Raw genomic sequence first — 12168 nt, forward strand, 5'->3', positions numbered from 1 at the left:
CAGAAGAAAGTGACTTGTTTGCTGTGTCCCCATTGACTCTTGCTGCTTGCTTTCCCTTGGCTTCCTTTGTGGCATCTCAGGGTTGCCTGGGCAAGGCCCAGGCCATCGTATTGTGATGTCCTTATTGGAGTGTTGGCCGGGAAACACAGGTCTTTGGGCAGGGTTGATATTAGTTTAGCGGATCAGCTTAAGTTTGTCTTTGAAGGCTGTTGCTTAGGCAAAGGGTACTCTGTCTTTCAGTGAGCTAATTAAAAACTCCATCCCTGGGAAGCAGTCTTCATTGGGTTTTAAAAAGGAAAACAAACAGATGTTAATAGATGGTCTTGCTTTTTCACTATTGGTGTTTGTCAACAGTGAGATATTCCCAACTAGAATTTTTTTTTTTTTTTGAGGCGGAGTTTCGCTCTTGTTACCCAGGCTGGAGTGCAATGGCGCGATCTCGGCTCACCGCAACCTCCGCCTCCTGGGTTCAGGCAATTCTCCTGCCTCAGCCTCCCGAGTAGCTGGGATTACAGGCACGTGCCACCATGCCCAGCTAATTTTTTGTATTTTTAGTAGAGACAGTGTTTCACCATGTTGACCAGGATGGTCTTGATCTCTTGACCTCGTGATCCACCCGCCTCAGCCTTCCAAAGTGCTGGGATTACAGGCTTGAGCCACCGCGCCCAGCCTTAGAAATTCTTGAAGTTTGCCACCTAAGGGTTCTTCAGCTTTCCTTATGCCACTTGCTTGCCCAGCAGAAAGAAAGATTATTGCTGTTAGAAGGTATTCAAGTATGATTTTTTTTTTTGAGACGGAGTTTCACTCATTACCCAGGCTGGAGTGCAATGGCGTGATCTTGGCTCACCGCAACCTCCGCCTCCTGGGTTCAGGCAATTCTCCTGCCTCAGCCTCCCGAGTAGCTGGGATTACAGGCACGCGCCACCATGCCCAGCTGATTTTTTGTATTTTTAGTAGAGACGGGGTTTCACCATGTTGACCAGGATGGTCTCGATCTCTTGACCTCGTGATCCACCCGCCTTGGCCTCCCAGAGTGCTGGGATTACAGGCGTGAGCCACCGTGACCGGCCTCAAGTATGATTAAGAGCTCAGGCTGCTCTGCTGTTAGATCTGGTGGCTAATCCCAGCTCTCCTGTTCCCTGGCTGTATCACCTTGGACAAGTCACTTAACAGTTCTAAGCCTTAGTTTCCTTATCTATAGCATGAGGATTAAACAGTGTCTACCTCATACAGTGAATATAAAGAATGAATGGTGTGGTGAATGGTATGGAGGCATGTAATAACTGCTCAGGTGGTATTGGTTGCTATTCTTAATAGTATCCTCCCTTTTAAAAGATCTCTCAGATCACTTGAGCCCAGGAGTTTGGGTGCAGTGAGCTATGACCTCGTCACTGCACTCCAGTCTAGGCAACAGAGTGAGACCCTGTCTGTTAAAAAAAAAAAAATTAAAATTAAAGAGACCTCATGACTAATAGCATCCTTATAGGCCTTATAGGGAGGACTGAGAGGTTACAATGAGAGGTTTTCTTCCTGGAGCCTAGCCTTAGAGGAACAGTGGAAGAGTGATCGATGATCCTGAGGCCTGGTGATCCCATCACTTCCAGTTGAGGTTCCTGTAGGCCAAAGACCTGCCAATGGACGGAGTCATGGAGGACCCAAGGACCCATGGGAGAAGCAGTTTTTGTCAGGTCAACCCAACTTCGAAGCCTGCTTATTCTAATTACTAGCTCTGTAGCCTTGGGCAAATCACGCAGCCTCAAGAGCCTCAGTTAGAATACCTACCTCCGAGAGATAGCAGAGGAATAAATAAGAAATATAAAATGCTTAGCATGCTTCCTTAGCAGAATTCACTCAATAACTAGTTGCTCTGCTTATTATGATAGTTATGGTACAGGCACAGATTGAAATCAAGAGGGTGGCACAGTGATGCCGTCAGAACTGGGGTCTGAAGTGAAACTGTTTGGTTTAAATCCTGTTGCTCTCATTCACTAGTTTCATGACGCTGGGCAAATAACTTCTCTGTCTTTCATTTTCATTATCTGTAAAATGGGGACAGTAATTGTATCTACTTCATGGCATTATTGAAAGGACTAAATGGCTTAAGACAAGTGAAGTGCTTGCAGTCATGACTGGAACCGAGTAAGTGCTCAATAAATTATCATCCTCTCTGTTATGTATGGGTTGCTCTGAAAGAGGCTGCCCTGTTAAAAGAGCACACTTGGCAAGCAATGTAATGCATTGGCCCTGCCGCCAGGATCGCTGCCTCCTCCTGGGCAGTCTCACTTGTTGCCCCAGACCTTGGTGCAACTTCCTCTTCTGATACTCCTGTGGGACCTGAGCCCTTTTGACTACATTCCAGTGTGTCTCTCTGCCTGTCTTGGTACAAGTTACCATCTGTGACCTACTCTGTTCTCTGTTTACTCCACCTGAAGTCCCTGTCCTGAACCAGTCCCCATGCCCCACCTCATTGCATTCCTGCTCAGTCCTGTAGCTCTGCCACCCACCCAGGCCCAGATCACTGCAAGGTGCAGTCCCTGGAGGCAAAGATTACCCCACGGCTTGCTGAGGCTTGTTTTGGCCCCCACCCTGACATAAATAGAGAGTTAGAAAACACAGCATATTCAAAGCTAGATTGAGTAGATATTGAAATTTCCTGATATTACAGCCAGTGTACATACACATTTTACTGGTTTACTCTAATATTCCTAGGATAAGGCTAAAGATCAAGGCTTATATAGAAAGCCTAGAGCCTGAGCACTGGGCTGCCCTAACAAATGGTAAGTTATATCATTTTGGGGTAAAACTCATAGTCCTCTTGGCACAGTTCCTTCTGGTTAGACCAGCATGATGCCCTAGCTCTTGCCCACATGAAGCTGCCATTTCAGACATGATTTCAGATAGCCTGTCTGGGCCTGTAGGTAGATGTTTTTGGATGACTGTGCAAGCTAAGTCCTCTATGATCTGACGCCAACCTGCTTGCTGAGAAGTTTTGGATTGTAACTTTTTTTTTTGAGACGGAGTTTCACTCTTGTTACCCAGGCTGGAGTGCAGAGGCGCGATCTCGGCTCACTGCAACCTCCACCTACCTGGTTTAAGCAATTCGCCTGCTTCAGCCTCCCGAGTAGCTGGGATTACAGGCATGTGCTACCACGCCCGGCTAATTTTTGTATTTTTAGTAGAGATGGGGTTTCACCATATTGGCCAGGCTGGTCTTGAACTCCTGACCTTGTGATCCACCCACCTCGGCCTCCCAAAGTGCTGGTATTACAGGCATGAGCCACCGCACAGTTGGATTATAACTTTTTATTGAAGTATGATGTATGTAACAGAAACATATATAACTCATTAGTGTACAGATACATTAATTTTCACAAAATGTTGAGTAACCAGCACCCAGCTTGTTCTCTTTCTAGTCACTCCTCCCAGCTCTCACTCTGTTTGGCCATATTGAGCTAACTACAGTACCCACCCCCCAGCATGCCATTCTCTCTTGCCCTCCTGTCCATGTTCAGCCTTGGACTGCCCGGCCTCACCTCCTCATTGTTCAAAACTCAGGTGTCAGCTTCCCCTGATGGGCTAGGCCTGCTTCCTTTGTACTTTCCTCCTGTATTTTGTAATTGTTTACTGGGAGCTCCTTGAGGACAGAGACTGTCTGAGTCACCAGGTTTCCTGGCACCCAGCAGACTCTTCATATAGAGCAAACTCCAGAAATATTTGCTTATTGCATAGTTTGTTTAAAATATTTGAAGTTACTTTTCACTTTCCTTGATCTTCTCTGACTCTGCCCCGAGCACATATCATTCCTCCTCTGCCTTCCTAACCCCTTCAAGCTTTTTTCAAAACACATAGCCCTTTCTGAGTCTCCTGCCTGCCTCCATACACCCCCTCACTTTTGCACAGGCTGTGTGTGTGCCCCGTCCATGCCTGTCCCAGCATCCCACACCCAGACTTCCCACACACCAACCTACTGACAGTTGCAGCACGGTGTTTCTGCCCCTAGACTGCGGGCCTCAGCCAGGCAATAGTCTACTCCACAGAGAGCATTCTCTGTGCTAGCCCCTGCCACAACAAACCCTCAACTGCTATTCTGCAGGCTCTGCTTTATTTGAGTCAGATTTATTTTGTGCTTTGCCCATGTTCATGACTCTGTGTATTACACTTCATGAGTTTTTCTTCCTCAAGAACATTGGTTTCCTTTAATATGCTTGTATTTTTAAAAAGGATTTCATATGTATTGCTGAATGATATTCATTCATTCACTTCATTTGTTCATTCATCACACGTGCCAGAAACTGTGCTAGGTACTGGTGAGTCAAAGTTAAGAGGCATGGATTGCCCTTGAGAAACTCACAGAAAAATGGGGAGAGAGAGAGAAACATACGCAAATTATCATAAGTAGTATTGGTATTGAATGAAATGAGGCTTATTAACACAGGATTAACAGTGGGTACTGGAGTCAGCTCTGTGGTTTTGGTTACATCACTGAAGCTTTCTCTTTCTGTGTCTTGGTTTCTTGACCTGTAAAACGGGTAGAATGTGTGGTTTTTATCTCAGTAAAGCTGTTACAAGGAGTAGAAATAGAGCTTTCACAGGGCTGTTTGATGTTTCCTGAGGACCTTTTTGAGTCAGGAACTGTTCTTGATGCAGAGGATACAGTATAGTGCCTGGCACCTAGCAGGTGATCCATAAATGTCGACTATAATCACAGTTGTTACCACCTTTGCTGGGGCTCATAGACCTTTCACCTGGCTATTGAAGGAAGGGTTTCTACTAGAAAGAGGGCAGAGGCCGGTTGCGGTGGCTCACGCCTATAATCCTAGCACTTTGGGAGGCCGAGGTGGGTGGATCACCTGAGGTCAGGAGTTCAAGATCAGCCTGGCCATCATGGTGAAACCCCATCTTTTAAAAAAAAAAAAAAAATAGAGGGCAGAGAAGGATGGCTTCGGCAGAAGGAATAGCCTAAGAACAGACCCAGAAGAATGAAACAGCATAATGTTTTCAGAAATTGGGAACAGTCCAGTGTAGCTGGAGGACAGGGTATATGTGGGAGAGTGGTGAGAGGTGAAGCTGGAGAAACGAGACCTGGTGGTGAAGGGTCTTGTTTGCTGTTGAAGTTTAGACTTAACCTGACAGATGAAATGGAACCATCAGAAGTCTTTAAAGACTTGCTTGCCACAATCTAAACTGTTTTAGAAGGTTCCTTTGGTGCTTTTGTGGATGGACTTGGATGGGAGGGGATTGGGAGACCACTAAGGAGGAGAGGGAAAAGGCTGCTGAAGAGAGATGATGAAAGCAAGAACTGTGGGGCTAAATGCTCCAGAGGAATATTCACAGGGCTTGGTGACTGGTGGAAGGAGGAACATGGGAGCTGGAGGGTGAAGGTGTTGTCAGGGTATCCGACTGGATGTTGATGCCAGTTACTGACAAAGAATAGCAGGAGGAACAGATTTTTCCTTCCCCAAGACTACTTCAGTCTGTGGAAGGAAGACTGCTTCTTCCTCATCCTAGGAGCAAGCAGTCTAAAACTCTTGAGTCCCTTTGACTAGACTGTGAGCCCTTTCTTCTCTCTTGGGCCTTATAAACAGTTTCAGACAAGCAATTATTAATCTCAGGCAATTAGGGCAGGAGCTGGCTGTGTTTACTTCCCTCCTTGTGTCTCCTCAGGGAGAGAGAGGTGAAAGTCATGTATTTGTTTTCACCATGCTGTACGAATGGATGGAGTTGGAGCATTAACGTCTGTTTTCTGGTAACAGACACATGGGCCTCTTCTCTCACCTACTCCCAGTCCATAGAGAACCATGTTAAGTCAAAAAGTTATTTTCAGTGTTTTCCCTTTCTTGGTCAGTTTCCCACCAAAATATCATTCAGAGTTTTGGCCCAAACAGAGAATCAATTCCTAGCCCACCCTAGCTGTTGGGTTCCAGAACAGCACCTTTCCTACTACTGCCCCCTCCCTATCTCAGAGTGACCTGGTTCTGAGTCTAGGGTCTATGGCTCAGCAGATGTGTGGGGGCCTCTACTGGTGTCACAGCTTAGCTGGCCATGATGCTGTTCATACACAGTCATATTTATGAGTACCCTGGATATAAGACGTCATAACTGGCACTGTCAATATGGTGAGACAGTGCCCACAAACCCCCGTAGAATTCTGTCCCATTACTTCTAGCTTCCCTCTTTCTCTGCCTCCCTTCTACTTTCTGTCAACCCACAGTTGTTCTAACTGGTGAGTTTCCTTGGTTTAAAGAATAGAGCTCACAAAGTTCTTTTCTCTCCATTCCCTCATCTGTGAACTTGTCACATTTATAACCCTCCCTTTTCCAAGGTAGTTTTTAGATGTTTCGAGTATATAGACCACTTTGGTGGCAAAAGATCTCATTGATCATCTCTTCTTGTTTGTCTCCAGAGCCCTATTAGCAGAGGGGTAAAACTCCTGGACTGAATGAAGTGGCTGGTTCCTCCTTTTATGAGATACCATTGAGAGGATGTGTTATTTTTATTTCTTTATTTGAAACAGGATCTTACTCTGTCACCCAGGCTGGAGTGCAGTGGTTCAGTCTTAGCTCACTGCAGCCTCAACCTCTTGGGCTTAAGTGATCCTCCCACATCACTCAGCCTCCAAAGTAGCTGGGACCACAAGTGTGACACCACACCCAGCTGATTTTTTTATTTGAATTTTTGTAGACATGGGGTTTCACTATGTTGCCCAACGTAGTCTCTAACTCCTGGGTTCAAGCAGTCCTCTCACTTTGGCCTCTCAAAGTGCTGGAATTACATGTGTGAACCACCTTGCCCAGACTGTTAACTTTCAGTAAATAGTTGACCCCACACTAGTGAGAGTGAGCATGGGTATTGTAATTTAAAAAAACGTCATTACAAGACACCTGTTGGGCTTTATACCTTGGACCATTAATTGCACCCTACTGATTTCCGGGCCACTTGGAAACTCCTGTGGTAAACTAGGGCTCTCTAGCCTGAGTTTTAGAGTATCCTATTGTCTTAAGCCAACTGAAAGGGAATAGCTGTTTTTTCAAAGAAATTAGCTTTTTTTAGCCATGCGTGGTGGCTCACGCCTGTAATCCCAGCACTTTGGGAGGCCAAGGCAGGAGGTCAGGACTTCGAGACCAGCCTGACCAACATGGTGAAACCCTGTCTTTACTAAAAATACAAAATATTAGCCAGGCATAGTGGCATGCACCTGTAATCCTAGCTACTTGGGAGGCTGAGGCAGGAGAATTGCTTAAACCCAGGAGTCAGAGGTTGGAAAAAAAAAAAAGAAATTAGCTTTTTTCTTTAATTTTTTGTTTGTTTGCTTTCAGAAATTAGCTTTTTTCTAATGACAAAAACAAAGCATGTTCATTTTAGAAAGTTTAGAAAATACAGTGAAGCAAAAATGAAAAATCATTTATAATTCCACTATACAGAGATGACCACTATGAACTTTGTGGCCTTGGCTTTTTTTGGTAGTCCGAGACTGGGCAATTTACAAAAGAAAGAGGTTTAATTGGACTTAGAGTTCCATATGGCTGGGGAAGGTCTCACAATCATGGCCTTTCAGGGTGAAAGGCACTTCTTACATGGAGGTGGCAAGAGAGAATGAGGAGGAAGCAAAACCGGAAATCCCTGATAAACCCATCAGATTTCATGATACTTATTCACTATTACAAGAATAGCATGGGAAAGACCTGCCCCCCATGATTCAGTTACCTTCCCCTTGGTCCCTCTCACAACAGGTGAGAATCCTGGGAGATACAATTCAAGTTCAGATTTGGGTGGGGACACAGCCAAACCATATCATTCTGCCTCAGCCCCTCCACATCTCTCTCATGTCCTCACATTTCAAAGCCAATCATGCCTTCCCAATAGTCCCCCAAAGTCTTAACTCATTTTAGCATAAATCCAAAGTCTCCTCTGAGACAAGGCAAGTCCCTTCTGCCTTAGAGCCTGTAAAATCAAAAACAAGTTAGTTACTTCCTAGATACAGTGGGGTACAGGCATTGGGTAAATACAACCATTACAAATAGGAGAAATTGGACAAAACAAAGGGGCCACAGGCCCCATGCAAGTCCAAAATCCAGAAGGGCAGTCAAATCTTAAAGTTCCAAAATGATCTTCTTTGACTCCATGTCTCGTATCTGGGTCATGCTGATGCATGAGGTGGGTTCCCATGGTCTTGGGCAGCTCCGCCCCTTTGGCTTTGCAGGGTATAGCCTCCCTCTCAGCTGCTTTCAAAGGCTGGTGTTGAGTGTCCGTGCCTTCCAGGCCCACTGTGCAGGCTTCCGGTGGAGCTACCATTCTGGGGTCTGGAGGACAGTGGCCCTCTTCTTGCAGCTCCACTACACAGTGCCCTGGGAGGAACTCTGTTGGAGGGGGGCCTCTGACCCCACATTTCCCTTCTGCACTGCCCTGGCAGAGGTTCTCCATGAGGGCCCTGCCCCTGCAGCAAACTTTTGCCTAGGTACCCAGGCTGGAGTACAGTGGTGCAATCTTGACTCACTGCAACCTCTGCCTCCCAGGTTCAAGCAATTCTCCTGCCTCAGCCTCCTGAGCAGCTGGGATTACAGGTGTGCACCACTATGCCTGGCTAAGTTTTATATTTTTAGTAGAGACGAGGTTCCACTATGTTGGCCAGGCTGGTCTCAAACTCCTTGTCTCGATCCACCTGCCTTGGCCTCACTAAGTGCTGGGATTACAGGCGTGAGCCACTAAGCCTGGCTGGCTTTTAGTCTTTTAAAAAATGTGCATGTTTTTTTTAAATAAAATAATATATATCTCTTTTATAAACTTCATTTAAGAGGATATTATAAACATCTTTTTATGTCATTGCAGATTCTTAATAGCATCATGCTTAATGATTCCATAGTCCATTTTATATAGGAAGTAAGGACATTGCTAATAAAATTAATATACTTTCGTTTTAAAAAAAACATGACCTGAATTGACATCAACGTAGCACGTAAGGAAGGGGTATTGTAAAGAGTAATACGTGTTGCAACAGCGAAAGGGATGAGTTTCTAACTCTGAGTATCATAAGCAATAATTGTAGGCTTAATAAATTGGTACATTAGATAGGACATGGATATTAATAGGCTTGATCCCTTTATACATCTTTGGGCTGAAATTTTGTAAAATCTTTCTGGGTCTCAAAATTGTACAAGAATTGTGCCTGTAGTGTCTCAGGTTGCCAAAGATAGATAGTTTTGACTTTCTTGGTTTCCTTTCATTGGAAATCAAACCAAGAAGCTCTTACTATGTGAATTTGCATAGCACCTTGTGTACCAGGAGGCACTTGGCAGGTGATTCTTTGAGCAGTTATGGAAAGTTTTGTGTTCAGAGGGACTCGCTGAATCTAATCATGATTAATGAGGCTGGATTACTCCATACATTTCTTTCTTTTTGCAGGCAGTGCTTTCCTCAGTGCTATTTTTCTTGCCTTAGCGACATACCAGTCTCTGTACCCACTCACCTTGTTTGTCCCAGGACTCCTCTATCTCCTCCAGGTAAGCACTTGCTGGCCACAAGCCAGCACCCAAGTGACATTTAATACATGGCCTGGTCTCTGCTGGGGGGAAGGAAGGGCATGGGTTAATAAAGGCAGTGGGAAGCTTGCTCCTACTTGAAAATACAAACATAAAGAGACTTGACTAACTTTAAACAGAGTGGACTTAGTGATCATTAAGTCCCAACTACAGTAGACTTCCCCATATCTGCAGAGGATATGTTCTAGAGCCCCTAATGGAGGCCTATAACTGCTTATGGTACCAAACCCTATGTACTGTGTGTTTTTTCTATCTAAATAACTGAGACAACTACTAAGTGACTAATAGGCGGGGAGGGATACACCGGACAAAGGGTTGATTCATGTCTTGGGTGGGACAAAGCAGGATGGCGTGAGATTTCATCACACTACTCAGAATGGTGTGCAATTTAAAACTTATGAATTGTTTCTGGAATTTTCCATTTAAGAACCACAGTTGACATCAGGTAACTGAAACCATGAAAAGTGAAACCTTGGATAAGGGGGGGTCACTACTATATGCATAACCTTGGGAATGTTTTAAGTGCATTTTGTTGTGCATATTTGCAGATGCAACTATCTTGCATTTTTCTTTTCTCAACTAATGTACATAGATCCTCTCTGAGCTCATTTCTTTAACTTTTCTTTATAGTAACACTCATCTTGTAAGATTCTTAGAGGACTTAAATGGAGTAGGAACATAGTGGGTGAGCAATAAACATTAGTTGAAGAATACAAATTGCTGACATTTACTGAGAATGTATGACATGTCAGGCACTATGCTAAGCACGCTGTAGGCATCGTCTCATTTCAACCTCATAAGAACTTTATGGAGTAGGTCATATTATTAGCCATATATTAGTCTAATATTAGACACATGAATTGAAACTGGAATGTTGGGAGGTTAAGTCACTTAAGATCACAGGACCAGCGAATGACATTGCTGAGATATGAACTGTGGCCATCTGATACCAGAGCCTGCTCTCTAATCACCTTTTTCTACTCAAATGAGAACCATACATGTTTCTTCAGGAGGAAGTAACTGCCTGCAGGCCCCACATGGTCCAAATCCATTCTTACAAGAGAAATGTTTCTTGAAAGTGTACAGGTGGCAGTGCCAGGACCGAAACCCAGAAATGTCTGATTTCAGAGTGTTTCTTAATCACATGCACTGCTAAAACAGAGTGTGTATTCCATTTATTGAAATAGGCCATATGCGTGTTATTTTAAGTGATTTCATAATACCATGTTGACACAGACAATGATTCATGGTTTGCTTGATCTTTTTCTTATTTTGGGAATCTGAGATATGTCTTTATTTATATTTGAGATATGTCATAATTGTCACTAATAAAAATAATCTAGAAAAAAAAATTTTTTTTGAGAGCAGGGCCTTGCTCTGTCACTCAGGCTGGAGTGCAGTGGCACAATCTCAGCTCCCTGCAGCCTCTATCTCCCAGGCTCAGTTGGTCCTCTCATCTTAGTCTCCTGAGTAGCTGGGACTACAGGTGTGTGCCACCACATCCAGCTAATTTGTTGTAGAGACAGCGTTTTGCCATGTTGCCCATGCTGGTCTTGAATTCTTGGGCTCAAGCAATCTGCCCGCCCACCTTGGTCTCCCAAAGTGCTGGGTTTATAGGAATGAGCCACTTCACCCAGCCAGAAATTTGTTTTTATTGTTTTCTTTTTTCTCCCTCTCTTTTTTTCTGAGACAGAGTCTCACTCTGTTGCCCAGGATGGAATGTGCAGTGTTGCAATCACAGTTCACTGCAGTCTCAACCTCCCAGGCTCAAGCAATCCTCCCACCTCACCCTCCCAAATAACTGGGACTACAGGCATGCACCACCATACCCAGCTAATTTTTGTATTTTTCTGTAGAGAAGGGGTTTTGCCATGTTGCCCATGCTGGTCTCAAACTCCTGTTCTCAAACTGCTGGTTCTCAATCTCTGTTCAAGTGATCCTCCCACCTTGGCCTCCCAAAGTGCTGGGGTTACAGGTGTGAGCCACTATGCCCAGCTTGAAATTATCTTCTTCAAGTATGTTCCTTTAGCCAAATCACTGGACCCAAGGGTGAAAAGTTTTATTGTTCTTATTAGGCAGTTATACTAGATTGTTCACCAGAAAGTCTGAGCCAACTGGCAGTGCCACCATCAGTATCTAAAGAGAAGTGAACCACTTGCCTCCCCATCTGCCAGCACTGGCTTTTCAAGTTTGATTTACGATTGCCAGTTCAGTAGACGTATCACCACTCTGTGAAGGTACTTTGCTTTGGTTTTCTTTCTGCATTCTTGCTGAGTTGAAGCATTTTCCCACATAACAGTGTGCTGCTTGTATTTTCTTCTTTATTTCCTATTTGTAGCTTATTCTTTAGAAAGTCTAAGCACCATGAATATATACAGCCAGATTTTTTATACAACTATGTATCAAATAAATAGTATAGTGTATTTATTCATACACATGAATGGACCAGAAACTTAAAAATGGTTCCTGAGCTTGTCCAACCTGCAAAAAATGAATAAATAAATAAAGAAGATAAAATTATTTCTTAAGCCAGTCTCTACACACCACTTTATATAAAACAACATTTGTTTAAAACTAAAGGAACTTTCCTACTGACACTAGCGGACAGTACAGCTGACTCAGGAAGTCAAGC

At 44.2% G+C, this 12168-nt stretch overlaps 1 protein-coding gene across 5 annotated transcripts in view; it reads left to right on the forward strand.

Moving 5' to 3' along the window:
• The window catches only part of PIGU (phosphatidylinositol glycan anchor biosynthesis class U), a 104005-nt gene that overhangs the window by 45703 nt on the left and 46134 nt on the right, over positions 1-12168 (forward strand). For all 5 annotated transcript variants that reach the window (XR_013535024.1, XM_008995495.5, XM_002747261.6 and 2 more), the window contains one exon: positions 9400-9497. Coding sequence is in view for 4 of the 5 variants with exons in the window: in XM_008995495.5 (XP_008993743.1) it covers positions 9400-9497 (98 nt within the window). In the remaining variant the exon portion in view is untranslated. The remainder of the gene's footprint in view (positions 1-9399; positions 9498-12168) is intronic.

The sequence above is a fragment of the Callithrix jacchus genome, chromosome 5 (genome assembly GCF_049354715.1).
Source record: "Callithrix jacchus isolate 240 chromosome 5, calJac240_pri, whole genome shotgun sequence".
Classification (NCBI taxonomy): domain Eukaryota; kingdom Metazoa; phylum Chordata; class Mammalia; order Primates; family Cebidae; genus Callithrix; species Callithrix jacchus.